The 16,914-nt window shown below is 33.0% G+C and overlaps 2 protein-coding genes and 1 pseudogene across 3 annotated transcripts in view; all 3 read right to left on the bottom strand.

The window, feature by feature from the left end:
• Window positions 1–9,176: 9,176 nt before the first annotated feature.
• Window positions 9,177–12,720, bottom strand: LOC139511569 (integrase/recombinase xerD homolog; annotated as a pseudogene).
• On the bottom strand, window positions 12,225–15,079 carry LOC139510738 (uncharacterized). Its single transcript, XM_071297264.1, has 2 exons — window positions 14,804–15,079; window positions 12,225–13,377 (listed from the first exon to the last, which is right to left on the bottom strand). The coding sequence occupies exon 2, from the start codon at window positions 13,371–13,373 to the stop codon at window positions 12,225–12,227; it is 1,149 nt and encodes a 382-aa protein (XP_071153365.1). The 5' UTR covers window positions 13,374–13,377; window positions 14,804–15,079.
• A 1,389-nt stretch (window positions 15,080–16,468) lies between these two features.
• Window positions 16,469–16,914, bottom strand: part of LOC139511568 (uncharacterized) — a 33,013-nt gene continuing 32,567 nt past the window's right edge. For both annotated transcript variants that reach the window (XR_011662046.1, XR_011662047.1), the window contains exon 8: window positions 16,469–16,623. The gene's annotated coding sequence lies outside the window, so the exon portion shown is untranslated. The remainder of the gene's footprint in view (window positions 16,624–16,914) is intronic.

Raw genomic sequence — 16,914 nt, 5'->3', positions numbered from 1 at the left:
TAGGTGTAATACCACCAAATCATGGTACGTCACATCCAGTTGTATACGAAAGTAGGTCGAAAAATATATTCCCTTGAATTTGACTGTTGTAGGTAATTAATCCTAAATTTTATTGCAGTAAAACCATTTCTGTGTGATACACATATGTCTTGGGTATTTCAAAACACCATTATTTTTTATTTGGGATTTTTATAGAAAATTTTGTAATCTTGAAGTTACATGGTGACTATACCTTGTACACAGATAAAATAAGGGGAGAAATCTGATTGGTTAACTTCCAATAATGGTTATTTTCTTATATAATTATATGCAATGAAATGTTATGTGAATTTTTTTCTATAGAACTGGACAGGATAAAACTTTACTCATGCCAATTATTTCTTTATTTGAAACAAAGATAAATTCTGCACATTTTTTGAAAAGTGCAAATTTAACAAAGACTAATAGGGGAAAAACAATGGTGGTATTACACCGAATAGCAGACAATCGGGGAAAGAATTTGGCAGAAATTCAACAACAGCGACAGAAATTCCTGTCAGATATAAAAGAAATGCGAGAAAAAATAAACAAACATCTAGATAAACTTGAACAAAATATACAACAGAATATCCAAGCTGCCGAACAAGAAGCCAAATCACAAATAGACAGACTCCTTTCAAAAGTATCAGATCATGGTAAAACAATTGATTTGCTACAGAAGAATATATCTGCGACCAAACATTTTGTCACTGACCTCCAGACATTTTTGGGCAGGAAAATGAATGAGGCCGAAATTCAAAAGGAAAAGAAATTCATTCATTCTTTAATAGAAGACGGAGATTTACAACAAATAAACCTACAATGCAAAATTGATGACGAGTTGTCCAAAATACTGTTCTTGACAAAGATGGCAGAGATATCAATTATAACAAATCCACCAACCATTCAAACGACGACGATAAGCGACAAACAAGCTAAATAAATGATACCGAAGATATCAAAAACAAATCAAAGACATGAATCTTACTTTACTAGCGAGATTTGAAATACCTAAACAGGGGAAAGCACCTGCAACCAGAGGCTGCACTATCATGCCTACACAACAAATTATCTTTGTAGATCAAGCCAATGATCGTCTTGTAATCCACAATGAAAATAATTCATTTCATAGTGAAATACCTGTATCACATTGGCCTATAGACGTTACATATATTGATGAAAACACCGTCGCTGTCATTCATAATGCAGAGCTTTATCATATAGAAATCATCAACATCGCCGATAAAAAGATTGTTAAAAGGATGAAAACGTCCAATATGTGCTACGGCATTACAAATATAGAAGGAAGATTAATATATTATGAAAAAGGAACTGGTATTATTACAGCAGATACCATTGATGAAAGTAAATTCACCACAGTAGTTAAAGTCGATGGCGAGCATACCTGGAACTATATTACAACATCAAAAAACAAGATATACCGTACAGACCCAAATACAAATAGTGTCATATGCTACACAATCACAGGACAGAAGGTTTGGGAATACACAGACGCATCACTTTTGGAAGGGATTCGTGGAGTTTCTGTTGATTATGATTCCAATGTGTATGTGGTATATCCTGTGTCAGTTACAGTATCGTCGTTATGTCACCAGATGGAAAGGACGCCCGTCAATTGTTAGAAGGAAATGGGATTAAAAGCACTTATGCTATATATTTTGACCCAAGGAGAAATATTCTACTTGTTACTAACCTAAGAGGACCAGCGTTTTTATATAACATTAAATGACATATTTTTTTCTGTTTTTGTCGGTTGAAATATGAACAAAAGAACTAAGTATTCTAAATGTAAAAAAGTGTACATATTTGACATTACTTGAGAATTTAAAAATATCCTCTTTTAGACAACTCATTTACTAGTAAATAAAAAAAAATCCAACAAATCTACTAAAGAAATACCGTCGCCAAGCTGTCAAATGTTTGTCTTTTCTTTTTCTATTGTCTGATTTAGAAGTACGGCCATGTCAGCCTTATCATAAACGATCCGTCATCATAAACTGTCGTTCACTCTTCTATTTTAATTTGCATCTCAGTTGGCAGAAATGTTCCCATATCTTAATCAAAGCGCTAATATGTGTAAGAAGAAACTTAAAAGGAAAACTCGAGTAAAATAAAAACAAACTAAACGAACCAAAACTGTTGTATGTCATTCTTGCTTTAGACGTTATTTAGTCTTCCGCAAACTATATACTTACTGAAGTCTCCACCAAAACAGATTTAAACAAACATAAAATCTACTAATCCTTTGAGTGAAATCAATTTAAAAAAAATCATACATTACATCTCAATTTGAGAAAAGCTATATACAAGAGATTGATTAGGATTCACTTGAAAGGTTTTTTTTGTCTATGGTAACCGTAATGTTCGACTTGATATCTTTATTTACCAAAGATTATTACTGGCTTTGATAGTTCAAACAAAACAGTGCAGCTAAGTGATCATTATTTAGATCCTATCATGCAATTTATTGATGATATGTTATACTTTGATATTTTAGTTGCACTATTGTGTGTGTTAGACTAACCATACTAGTCAAGAAAACATTTTTTGTTGAATTACATATGTAACGCATGGTGTACGAATCTGTTAAAAAAAGGTTCAACTACAAAATATACAATCATGAACAAAAGAAGATAACTGCAACTATTTTTTTTTTCAATTTGAAAACCAAAAAATAATTCAATGTTTTATATACAAATTCATAAAATTGTAAAATGATAGCAATTTTTACCCTCACAAGCCTTCTGATTTCATACTAGTTGTATTCTGATGCTGTTATATAATTGTCCCTGATCAGGGGTTGGGTTTGATCGGTAATTCGCTGAAGTGCATATATGGGTTTTTTTTCATTTTTTATTCTAACACATAAATTTAAAACACCTTATCATAAGTGTGATGGCACTGTAGTTTTTTTCTTGATTTGCCTTCATCCGAAACACTCATACAACAAGAATGAAAGCCAATGGAGAGTTTTTCAAAAGAATGTTTATCTTACGTGACATTTGGACTGACACTCTTTGTAGATAGATTACCAAAATACATTTATATCAGTCTAATTCTATTATTTCATTATTAAATTAATTTACGTGTGTCAGGCAGTTGAACTAACATTGTAACATTTGTCAGACATTTCTAATGTGTATCGTCAAATAATATGGACTGAGTATTTATGGCGTTGTACTGTAGCGTAAGACCTAAGATGACAAATGAATAAGACAATACCAATCAAAACCAAGGAGTAAACAAAGACTAAAAAAACCAAAGGACATTTACATCAACAGTTATAAATAATAAATAAGAAACAACACAAACTCCACTAAAAACCGGGAGTGAACTCAGGTGCTCCGGAAGGGTAAGCATTTCCCGCACCGTATACGGCAACCGTAGTGTTATTTCTAAGTTGTTCAGTTCGGTAATGATGGAAGGTTATTATGACTGAGGAAGAACTAATAATCTTAATAGAGGATTTATTTCAGGGACTAAGCCTATATATACTCTTGATCGTTAAAGGGAACTGCTATCTACGAACGACTGATGAAATTCCGGTTCTATAAATACGATTCATGTGCAGCTTCAGAAGGTAGTTTTCTACTCGTGAACTGGATACTAGTATAAAAGAGGGGCGAAAGATACCAAAGGGACAGTCAAACTCATAAATCGAACGCAAACGCCATGGCTAATAAATAGCTGCCCACTGAGCGTATGATACGTCTTTCGTCTCGTGTGAGAAGTTTTATGCCATAATCATAAATAGTTTCTAAGATACTGCGCACCATGTGAAAATAATTTTACAAAAAACTCAATAACTCTAAAATAAAATTTTGAATCATCACCCTAAAATTTCAGATCTTTAGGTTAATATTACTAAGAAGTGTGTAATGGTTTTTAAAATACGATGTAACATGTAAAACACCCCTGGTTTTTTTTCACAAAAAACTCAATAAGTCCAAAATAAAATTTTGAATCATCACCAAAAAGTATACATATCTTTAGATTAATATAATCATGAAGTGTGTGAAGTTTAAAGCAATAATCAGAAATCGTTTTTGAGATACAGCGACATGTGAAAAATACACACCCCTAGGCCTGTTTTAATTATAATGTCCCGCAACTCAAAAAGTTTAAATCTTATTTTCATCAAAAAGTATACAGATCGTTTGACCATCATAAGAAACAACTATGTTAAGTTTCATGAAATTTGGATAAGCGGTTCTGAAGTTACGGTGCAACATGTGGACTCCGGACATTTGTATACCATAATACGTCCCGGTATAAAAATGAAAAAGATAAACAGACAAACAATAGTACACATGACACAACATAGAAAACTAAAGAATAAGCAACACGACCCCACCAAAAATCACTGGGGGTGGTCTCATGTGCTCCGAAAGGGTCAGCAGATCCTGCTCCTAAAGGCACCCGTTGTGTTGCTCATGTTATAGCAAATCCGGTAAATAGTCTATTTTGGTAGGTCACTTTCATGAATTGGAAGGGAATTGTAGTAACGATGAAAGGGACATTTCCGATATTATCTGTGAAACAGTTATTCCATAACGGTCAACCAACTCGTGATGGCATTTGAAAAATTTGCAAAGGGATGATTTCAAGTTCACCATTTGGAACTCTTGGTTTAATAGCTTCCTTGTAAGCAGCAACCATCTATCAAGAAAATCATGATAGGAAATATAAGAACGGGAATATCATATCAATTGGGAACTATATACCCCGTATGCAGGTGCTGCTGGAATGTTGCTACTTAGAAATAAAAAGTTCACAATTGGAAAACTGAAATCATCTCTTTTGTCGTAAAGTTTTGTTTTCAACCGACCCTTGTTTTTCTAGATGTAAGTCAAGATATGAGGCCGACTTAACTGTATCTGCTGTATCCTTTGTATCTAGTTGGATGGGATAGATGGGTTCAACATAGTCACCAAATTTTGAATTATTTAGTTAGATAACATCATCTATATAGCGGAAAGTAAAGCTTAAGTATATTGCTAACTTCTTATCTTTCTTCCTAAGAAGTTTCTGTATGAAGGCAGCCTCATAATTATAAAGAAACCAGTTATAGGTGTTGGTTTCAATGAACATATTCAAGGCCAAGAGCAGCCACCTGGGCAAACAATAGTTTCCAGTAGTCAGCACTTCGGTGTTGACACGTATGATGAATATCAATTATATGGTAATTTTTATAAATTTACTGTTTGCAAACGTTTAAATTATTCGAAATACTAAGGATTTTTTTTTATCCAAGGCATAGATTACCTGAGCCGTATTTGACATAACTTTCTTGGATTTTTGGGTCTTCAATGCTCTTCAAATTTATACTTGTTTGGGTTCCTAACTTTTTTCGCTGAGCTTCAGTGACGAGCCTTATTATGGTCAAAATGTGCGTCTGGAGTAACAAACAAACTCATCATAGATACCACGACTAAATTTTATATATTCGCTAGATGCGCGTTTCGTCTACAAAAGACTAATCAGTGACGCTCGAATCCAAAAAAGATAAAAAAAAAAAAAAAAAATGCCAAATAAAGTACGAAGCTGTAGAGCATTCAGGACCAAAATTCCAAAAAATTTTGCCAAATACAGCCAAGGTAATCTAATCCTGAGGTAGAAAAGCCTTAGTATTTCAAAAAATTTTGTAAACAGTAAATATAACCCTATCAATGATAATTCATGTCAGCACAAAAAGTGCTGACTACTGGGCTTGTGATACCCTCGGGAAAATAAATCTCCACCAGCAGTGGCATAGACCCAATTATAAGCCTGGTACCTTTGATACCTATTTACGTCTTAGTGTCAGTGATCTGATCTGGTGGCCCCACATTTATTGGTATGTAATGCAAGTTAAGTCTTGTGATGTTTTAGATATTACTGAATCAGCTCACAGGAGAAATGTTTCATCACGAAAACAAGAGAGCAGACACGGAAATATCTCACCTGCTATACTGACCACTGATTTTAAGTTGAATGTGTATAAAGTTTTTACTACAAGCAACACATAAAGTTAAATTCATAAAGATCCATAACAATGAGGTCAAGGTCAAACAAATCCTGTCAGCCAGACATGTGTACCCTTACAATTATTCCTTACACCAAGTATAGTTGACCTATTGCTATACTAGTTATAGAACAGATTTTCAATGTCCCCCGCTTTGCACATATTTTATCTATCCAAGGTACAAGGGCAATACTTAACAAGGATGTGTCCATAGTACATGGATGCCCTACTCCCACTATCATTTGCTATGCACAGTGAACCGTGAAATTGGGGGGTCAAACCTCTTATTTGACAATAAAATTAGAAAGATCATATCATAGGGAACATGTGTACTTAGTTTCAATTGATTAGAACTCAAAATAGCAATACTTTTAACATGTAAGTTATGCAAATATTCAAAGTTGATGAACCACCACTGAAAGTACATGGCTGAACAATCTCCATGGAAACGAGATGTGCCAATATACAACTACATACCAAATACCATAGACTTATCATACATTTTGTAAGTTATTACCTTTAAACAAACCTAAACAAAAACATTAAAATTGAGAATGGAAATTGGAAATGTGTCAAAGAGACAACAACCAGACCCGAACAGAAAACAGCAGAAGGTCACCAACAGCTTTCAATGCAGTGTGAAATTCTCACATCCAGAGGCGTCCTTCAGCTGGCCCCTAAACAAATATATATACTAGTTCAGTGATAATGAACGCCACTCCAAATTTTACACAAGAAACTAAAATTGAAAACAATACAAGACTAACAAAGGCCAAAGGCTATTGACTTGGGACAGGCGCAAAAATGCATTCATTCAAGAGAAGGCCGAGTCTGATGTCAGATGATGTAACCAAAGAAAATAAACAAATGACAATAATACATAAATAACAACAGATTACTAGCAGTTAACTGACATGCAAGCCCCATACTTCAATTAAACTGATTGAAAGATTATGTCTTCATCATATTAACTTGTTAATTATGTAAAAGTTTTAAGGTCAATGAAACTTGATGAGGGTAAGAGGCTGTATAATCTACATGGGAATAAGACTTGCAAATACCAATAAATTAGCATACCAAATATCATTCACTTTACATTAGCATTTCATTTAAACTGATTTTATCACAAACTAATACATAGAAACTAAGCAAAAGTTTCAAAGTCAATAAACATGACTGAGAGGACAGGGCCAAATATCTCCATGGAAATGAGATGTGCTGATGCTTATACAACTGATTTCCAATAAACATTGGCCTAACACTAATGGTGCCCCTTGAACTGACATAATCACAAACTTAATACATACTAGAACACACCCGTGATATCGCGGGTCCGTGACTGAATTAAAGTATATAACTATGCGTAAGCCTTATTTTAGTATTGGTATTGTCATCTGATAAAGTCGTGCCGATTATAAGATACACAGTTTTCTCTGCTTTCAAATCTTTCTGTTTGAACCCGTCGACCTGGAACTTTTCAATTATTGGTAATATTCAGGTCCTGGAATTGAGTATTTTTTAATCAACAGCATTGTCCAATAAAGTTCAAATCTTTGATTCGCTGTTTTGCGTCATGCCCGCTAACAAATTGAAAACTGTACCTATACGCCTTAGTCCAAATTTTTAGTATTCGTATTGTTATCTTAGAAAGTTTTACTAATTAAAAAACTACAATAGGGAACAATTTGACAATGATTGAATTTAGTTGTGTCGACTTTGTGATTTATATGACCCGTGTATATAGTAAAATCAAATACACCATTTGGTGGTGCGCCTGTTAGATGCGGAACGTACAGATAAGGTAATGGGTAACAGGTGAATATACTTTTGGTATCGGTACCGGATTCGACCCGGAGCTTGTTAATTATTGGCAATATTAATTATGTGGAAAACAAAAGGGTCTGGAGTGGTGTAATTTTTAATCTACACAATTGTCCTATATTAGCTAAAAATAAAGTTGAATTCTTTGATATGTCGTTTATTCCTGATGCCGGCTGATAAATTGGACCTCGTAATTTTAGTATTATAGATAAACTAAATTTTCAAAGTCAATAGACCATGACTAAGGGGTAGTCAAATAACTTCAATGGAAATGAGATATTCCAATACTAAATTTCATAATACACTAGATATAGTTGTGAAATCCGTTTCTCTAATGATTTTACCATTGAAATCTAAGTTTATCCTTTCTATTCAAAGATTTTCAGAAAATTGTGTTCTTTGTATGTGATGTTATCAGACATGGTCGCCTTTTAAGACATCACAACAGAAAATTCAGATGAAATCTAAAAAAATTGATGTCATTTGCCAAGAACATAATTTTTTTTGTCAGCTAATGTTCCTTGACACAGATAACAACGAGAAAACCTTGTATAAATGACCAAGATCAAAGAGTCTGAGCTATGTTTGCTGTTAATAAAATACAAGTTGAGTAAAATGTCATTTATTCAGAAATTAATTTAAATGCAACTTACATCTTAACAATTATAATAGTACTGCATAAATGACAATGACTTTAATAAGCAAAGGTGGGGTTGAAAAAGTGCCACACCGTAACAAAATAAACATAAAAAAAAAATGACAAAAATAAAAGTGAGTTGAAAAATTAACTCACCAACATATGTATATACAAATTATATAAACAAGTATACATGAATATTGTAATTAATTCATGTTTAAAGAAAAAAATAAATGTCCTATATAATAACACTTAAAAGGGAGGGAAATGGGAGGGTTTTCAGATAAATTCAAAACGATCTTTTCTTTCTCCCAAAACAAAGGCGAATGACCGCATGTCCAAGCACATGTAGAAATTTGATATTAATTACCGATTTTAAGAACTGACCAATCAGATAATGTAATTAGATGATCATGCATTGAACATGATGTAGTCCTTGACCTCATGTTGATATACTTAAACAAAGAAATGCCTTCTACACACATGGCATTAATAAAATCAATATTATCGGAAATTCCAGCCAAAAAATCTTTTATTTACAATAAATGTTATTTTGTCAGCTAATGTTCCTTGACACAGATAACAACGAGAAAACCTTGTATAAATGATCAAGATCAAAGAGTCTGAGCTATGTTTGCTGTTAATAAAATACAAGTTGAGTAAAATGTCATTTATTCAGAAATTAATTTAAATGCAACTTACATCTTAACAATTATAATAGTACTGCATAAATGACAATGACTTTAATAAGCAAAGGTGGGGTTGAAAAAGTGCCACAAATCCCAAGAGGGATCCCCAACCGAGGACTCTGTATTCAACTTAGGAACTCCAGAATTAGAAAATTGAGCAAGCCATGTTGACCTCAATAAAAAACACCCAAAATTGAATAAAATATACTCTTTTTAACTTTAGCATTTCAGTAAAAGTGTAGAGCAAACCATGTTGACCTCTACAAAAATAATAACGCATATTATAAACAAAACAAAACAAAAAAGAAATGATATATAAGTATACAAAATAATCATTGATAATTAAACTTGTAAGGAAAGGTAAAGCAAGCCATGTTGACCTCTACCAACCCAATAAATACCATTACATATAGTAAATGACTGAAATAAAAAAAAAAAAAAAAAACTTAAATTTGCAGAGCAAACCATGTTGACCTCTCTAAAAGTAAATACAAAAAATCACAATAAGGTAAAGCAAGCCATGTTGACCTCTACCAAAGTACTTAATAAGCGACTGAGATTATATTAAATCTAAGTGTGAAAATTATCAAGTCGAATATAATGTTGAAAAGCGTTCGACTTCCATCTACCCATGCTTTGGATCAAGGCTAACGGCACACCTCTGGCAGCTGCAGATGTCGCAGCTCCAATTCGGAAACTGTGGCCTTTATAAAAATTAGTGTCTAATCCTACGAAATTAAGCAAACTTTTTAGTGAAGAATTGAAATAAAAACCCGAAACAGGTTTTCCACATTTAAATCGAAATAAAGGACCATGTGGACAATTTTGTAACCTTAGATATTCCTCAATAGCTTTAACAGGACATAAATAATTTTCAGGACGTCTAGCTATTGATAATGTCTTACTTTGTAGATTACTATGTTTGTAGAACTTCATAGTAATTGTCATATTGCTCACATGACCATTTACGCTTTCAAACTTTATATCTTCCCTTTGAATTACTCTATAGATTTCAGACTCAGTTTTAACTGCAATTTCTCCAATCCTTAAGAAACAAAAATAAGCTGTAGACATCATAGCTTTTAACAAAACTTGATTATAAATGCCTACTATTACTTTTGATAAAGCCTTAACCAATTGTAAGAATGTCATAGGTTATTGGCAGCCGTGTATCAACAGAATGTCTCAACTGTTTTGTACCTTTTAACATTTTTTTAATAAAAAATGTGTCTGTTGGATCATGTAAGAACTTAATTTTATGCATAAAACTGATGGCTGATATGTAAGACGCAATTGTAGATGGTTGATAATTTTTTATAAATAAATGTGAAATAAAATTAGCAACCATGACATGAGTAGATGGAAGTACATTAACTCCTGGAAAATATTTCTGACAAAAATTTGAATACACACTTAGCATTCTATTATATGATGACTGAGTAGCAGCAGATAATGATGCACTAACAAGCTTATCAGTCATAGATGCAAAAATTGAGGTGGAATGGCCACAGGAGTTGGACTTAACCAAGGAGCAATCTGATGAGCTTCCTGAAATGAAAAACGAGACAACAAGTCACAAATAACGTTTGTTTTCCCAGGAATATGTTTGGCTCTAAAATAGATATTGTACTTTAATGCAGCTAACACTAATCTTCGGATCAGTCTCATAATATTCTTTTCCCGAGATGATGTCTTATTTATAATTTCAGCAACAGCTGAATTATCTGTTAAAAACAGTATTTTATGATTTGCTAATAGAGGGCCCCATATATCAATAGCTAACACAATCGGGAAAAGTTCTTTCACTGTAATGTGTAAATCAATAAACTCCGGTGGCCATTTCCCTGAAAACCATTTGCTGCCAAAAACTGCAGCAAAACCACCATAAGTACCTGCAGCATCAGAAAACAGTTTTAAAAAATCTGATGAAACCCATTCTTTGAATAAAAAACAAGATTTACTATTGTAATTTTCAATAAAACTGTACCATAACTTAAGATCTAATCTTGCATCAGAATTCAGATTGATTCTATAATGAGGAGATGTATGACCTATAGTCAGATCAAAAAGCCTACGTAAAAAGGCTCTCCCAGGTATGATAACTCCACATGCAAAATTTAAAAGACCCAATAAGGATTGCAATTCTCTGAGTGAGATACTGCGTTTACATTTGTATTTACTTAATAATTGCAAAATTTTTTCTATTTTCTCCATAGGTAATCGAGCTACCATCTGAGTAGAATCAATTTCAATACCGTAGATAGTAATGCAAGTAGTAGGGAGTTGTGTTTTTTCTGATTTGATGGGTACCCCCAATTTATCAGCAAGACAAAGAAAAGTTTGTAATGCACTATAACATTCATTTGAGCCAGCTTTTCCGACAAAGAAAAAATCATCTAACAGGTGTGATACGCCATATATTTGAAATTTAGCATTTAAAATCCAGTGGAGGGCTGTAGAAAAAGCCTCAAATAGCTGACACGAGGACGAAGCCCCCATGGGGAGGGATACATCATAATAAAACTGTTTGTCCCAATGAAAACCTAACAGATGATGATCTTTTTTAGCTATTGGAATTAAGCGAAATGCATGCTCAATATCGGTTTTGGACATTAGACAGTTTGATTCATAAGATTGGACTAAATCTATGACTGTTTCAATGTTTTGGTATTGTACTGCCGAAAATTCTGGGGAAATACCAGAGTTTACAGAGTCACCCTTAGGATACGACAAATCATGTATTAATCGATAAGAATTGGGTTCCTTTTTTGGAACTAAACCCAAAGGGGAGCATACAAAAAGAGGGAAAGGGGGCTTTGCAAATGGACCCTTAACTCTGCCTGCTTCAATCTCTTTATTCAGTTTCGATTGCACAACATGATAATTTTCCCTTGCACTTTTATGATTTGGAGGGAAAATCTTCTTATTAAGAGATGTAGAAAAACAAGAATTAATTGAAAATCCAAAAGAAAAACCATGAATCAATTTATCTTTCAACTGGGTTTCATAACCTACTAAAAAATGTTCCAAATTTTCAACCTTTATTGGTGTTGGAAGTTTTGATAAAGTTTGCCTGTTTTCCTTTTTGCTCTGGACATGTAAGGGTACAGTGTTTCTTGCTGCAGTGTACACATTGGTGTTTGAGTTTACAAAACTTTGCTGTGCATTCCCCTGATTTACAGAAGGCCCAGCAATAGCCATTTGGGAATTGATACTGATGCTGGGCCCTCCTTTGAAAAGAATTTGGGGCTGAGTTTGAGGTTTTAGCATACGACTTCTTATTTTGACCTGAAAAATCAGATTGTCTTTCATATAAAGCAGCAGATCGCCAAAGTTCATCATTGATTTGATCCCATTGTAACCCTAAAATTTTTCTTATCTTTCTAAATTTCTCATCATATACTTTAGCGGCTTGGAAACCCAAGGACTTGCATAATGACCGTACATTAAAACCATATTTAATCAATGCTCTAGCCGACCTCAAATTCTTTTCAAGATATATAGACATAAATATGTCAAAAGCATTTGTCCATTGGTGAACGGACAAAAGCTCTTTGTTAGACTTCCTATTTGAAATTGTTATATTCAAATTCTCAAATAATGTTGATTCATTACATGTATCATCAATGTTAGAAGGTAATAATAAAGCAAAATTTACATAGTTATCACACCAAACATCAGATTTAACCTTATTGCTGACATGGTAATCTAAAGGTATAGAATGTCTCATTATGTCACAAGCATAAGGATTCTCGGCATACGAGTTAGAGTTTAACAGCTCACCATCAGAAGACGTGTTAATATTAGGATCTGAAGACAATGGCGGTTGGAAGACAGCTAACATTTGTCCCTGAGAGTCATTATTTGATGAATTTTCTGGTTGTGTGGATGATGACGACAACATACCAGTTAAGTCATTAATTGGAACTGCTGTATTGTCTTTTACCAGTTGCACGCCGGAACTTTCAAACTTTCGGAATAAAGCATCAGCAATGTCATTTGCTGTTGGAACAGACGGCTGTTCAGTAATTGTTTCAGGAACAGCTCGTCTGGTCTTGCGTCTCCGCACTGGTGGCCTGTATAGTGGTGGTATCTCACTTTGTTCCTCCACTAAATTTGGAACATCTTCTTCAATGCTTTGAGGAGCAGCCTTTCTTCTTGTTCGGCTCTTCTGCTTTGGCATTTTGCTATAAAAACATAAAACAAAAACAAAATAAATAAAAATAGAAATCCTGTATATCACAGAACTTTAAGAATGTTACTACAAATGTAAATAAGTATAATTTTTAAACCAAAATGCTTGTCAATAAAATTAACATAGTTGATATGATGATATATCTAGCAAAATGTACTCATGTTAAAAGTTAAGTTTGACTATGATACATGTATGCTAATTATTACTCCAAAACCAATTTTATAAAACCAACCAATATGAATAAAATTCTTTAATAGTACCAAAATCGATCCCTATTGTGACACAACCATTATAGGGAAAGACAGGATTTATTCTCTGATTAAATAATTAACCTAATAATATACTAAAATAAAAGTATATAAACCATGATTATGGATAATCAATATTTAAATATAAAAAGAGACATATTATATTATATAACTCTGATATAAATGATGTAACCAACCATAATTATTTACAAATAAGACATCTTTCATGTCACCAGTGTCACAACCATGTGCGTATAAGCACAACCATGTGCATATAAGCACAACCACGTGCATACTAAGCACAACCACTCAGAGATAATTTAGATTATAAATCGTTACAAAAGGTGATGGAGTAATAATATGCAAATAATTCATAGATAACTACATAATTATAGTGTATGCTTCTTTTCTTCATATGTCCAAATAGGGACAATAAGTTTATAACAATCATAAACGGTAATTTGCAACGCATGTTTGCTCGACATTACATGTTCGTGAAAGGCTACCAACAGCAGCACGGACACTTCTAGCGTATATTTCCATACCTTCATCATTAAGATGAACTTTATCTTTTAATAACAAATCTGGGGTGTTCTTCCACAACCCCCTATGATGCCAGAAAGTCGCATTGTCTCTTTCTTTTACTAAATGACTAAGTTCTTTGTTTACAATGTAAACCTTGTTGTTATAATAAGCTTCCGGTCTTTCGGAATACCTCGGGAGAAGTTGACCAATAACCACGTGGTTAACATGATAGCAATTTATTATGTAATCGGCAAAAACACTGATATCTCTTGCTATTTTCACGGGCTCATTTTCAGAGGACAAATCGTTGCCTCCAACCTGAAGAAAAACCGAATGTGGCATATATTCTTCAATTATATGCATATATTGTTGCTTTTGAACACATTTATTACCGGGGCGAAGAGTCCCTCCCCCCAAACCAAAAAATTCCACCTGGATGTCGGTTCCGTCTAAACCTAAATTTAACCAACCTCGATCACAGTTTTCATGAGTAAAAGTTTCTAAACGACGAATATAAGAATTACCAAAAATTAAGGCACGCCGGACCATGGTTCAAAAGCAACAAACAATTCAAAAATAAATAATAATAAATTAAAAATTAAGTTATTAAAAATATATAAAATAATAGTTAAGGTTCGCTTTTACCTTCTAATCTGTGGATTCTTCGATGAATGCCTTTCTACAGTTTATTCGGTTTTTCAGATAAATTCAAAACGATCTTTTCTTTATCCCAAAACAAAGGCGAATGACCGCATGTCCAAGCACATGTAGAAATTTGATATTAATTACCGATTTTAAGAACTGACCAATCAGATAATGTAATTAGATGATCATGCATTGAACATGATGTAGTCCTTGACCTCATGTTGATATACTTAAACAAAGAAATGCCTTCTACACACATGGCATTAATAAAATCAATATTATCTGAAATTCCAGCCAAAAAATCTTTTATTTACAATAAATGTTAATCTGGAAATGAGAAATAATTTGTCTCACATTAATCCTGAAATGTGAAAAAAGCTTGAAAATAAGATCCATGTATTGGGCAAGGGTGAATCAAAACTTTTAGATAATTAACATCATTTATTTGTTCAAGCCTCCTGTTTTTGTAAATACTTCTAAACAAGAGAAAAAAGTTCTCATATATTCATCAGCAACAGGCTCTGTCAATTTTTCCTTCATACAGAACACCTAAACTTAACTTTTATCAAGTTTAGTAATAGAATATTACTATTTTATAAAACTCTGACTCTAATTAACTGTTCATGATATGTTTTTGTTGTAACTTTAGTTTTTAACTGTCTTGTCAGATTACTCTGTAGAGTATAAGATTCCACTGTTTCAACCATCATTCCATTGTTATTTCTGAAAAAAATTAAAAATAAAATGAATAACTACAGAACTGTATGCATACCCATTTATTATACCGGTAATCATACACATGGATTTTATGTTATTACAAGAATTTTACTAATGTTAACAATATGAAAAACTGTGACCTAGCTTGCCCAATATAGAGAAGTGTAGCAGGATCAAGTTTTTCTTTTTAAGACAAGAAACTATGCTTATGTCCCTTTCACTTTAAACTACCCCTCTGCTCATAAATCATAGAAAGAAAACTGAAATTTATATTTAGGATATCACCAACCCATTAGTCAGAAATTATCTGTTCACATGAATTTACACTGATTTTTTCATAATTTCAAATTTACTGTGATACAAACTTTTTTCTAAATGCTAAGGATTTTCTATCCCAGAAATAGATTATTTTAGCTGTATTTGGCAAAACCTATGTATGGCTGGTCCTCAATGCTCTTCAAATTCATATTTTATTTCGTGTTTTTAACTTTTCAGATTTAAGAATCATCAATGAGACTTTTGTAGACGAAATGCATGGCTGTCGTAAAAACTTTTATTCAAAATGGCATCAGATCGACACCTGTAAATGCACATGCATTGAAATAAAAGACTTGACATAGATATTAAGATAAGCATTTACATATAAAGCCTGTTCAGAATGAAAATATTGGTTGGTCACAGTGACCTAAATAATGTAGGTCACTGTGACCAACCAATATTTTCATCCTGAACATTCATTTTATTGCAAGCCCAATGCAATCATGATCTACATAAACCATATGTTCATGGACAGCTGGGGAATAACAAAATGGTAAACTGGACTTTTTACATTTAAGAATAACATTAATGGATACTCAGAATCAAGTGGAAAATATGACATGCATTTGACAATTAAATGAAAATGAACAAATTCATGAACAAATTCAGAAATATATATGTCATACAAACCTTCATTTGAATCATTTTAGGTTTTAACTACTGTAGCGGGTGATTGTTGTTACCATCAACATGCTTGAGATCCAAAACTGTGATATCTTCAAAGAATACATCCCAAGTATGGCGATACTTTTCTATGCTTCTTAACCACACAAGAAACTTTTTTTCTGAAAGAAAACAATCATTTCAGCATTTTTTTTAACTAAAATGTGCCATTAAAAATGTATTTTCCTTCCTACAAGCTTGCAGTTGAATTTGTACACTTGAGGAAATTTTATTGAAATGAACTTCATTGGTTTGATTTCAGCAAGAAGAAGAAACTAGAGGCTCTAAAGAGCCTGTGTCGCTCACCTTGGTCTATGTGCATATTAAACAAAGGACACAAATGGATTCATGACAAAATTGTATTTTGGTGATGGTGATGTGTTTGAAGTTCTTACTTTACTGAACGATTTTGC

This window comes from Mytilus edulis, chromosome 2 (assembly GCF_963676685.1).
Source record: "Mytilus edulis chromosome 2, xbMytEdul2.2, whole genome shotgun sequence".
Lineage (NCBI taxonomy): Eukaryota > Metazoa > Mollusca > Bivalvia > Mytilida > Mytilidae > Mytilus > Mytilus edulis.
The sequence above is the reverse complement of the archived record's forward strand: the minus strand, read 5'-3'. Positions and strand labels throughout refer to the sequence as shown.

Excerpts from the sequence above, each read along its gene's own strand:
- LOC139510738 (XM_071297264.1), bottom strand. The coding sequence starts at position 13,373 with ATGCCAAAGCAGAAGAGCCGAACAAGAAGAAAGGCTGCTCCTCAAAGC.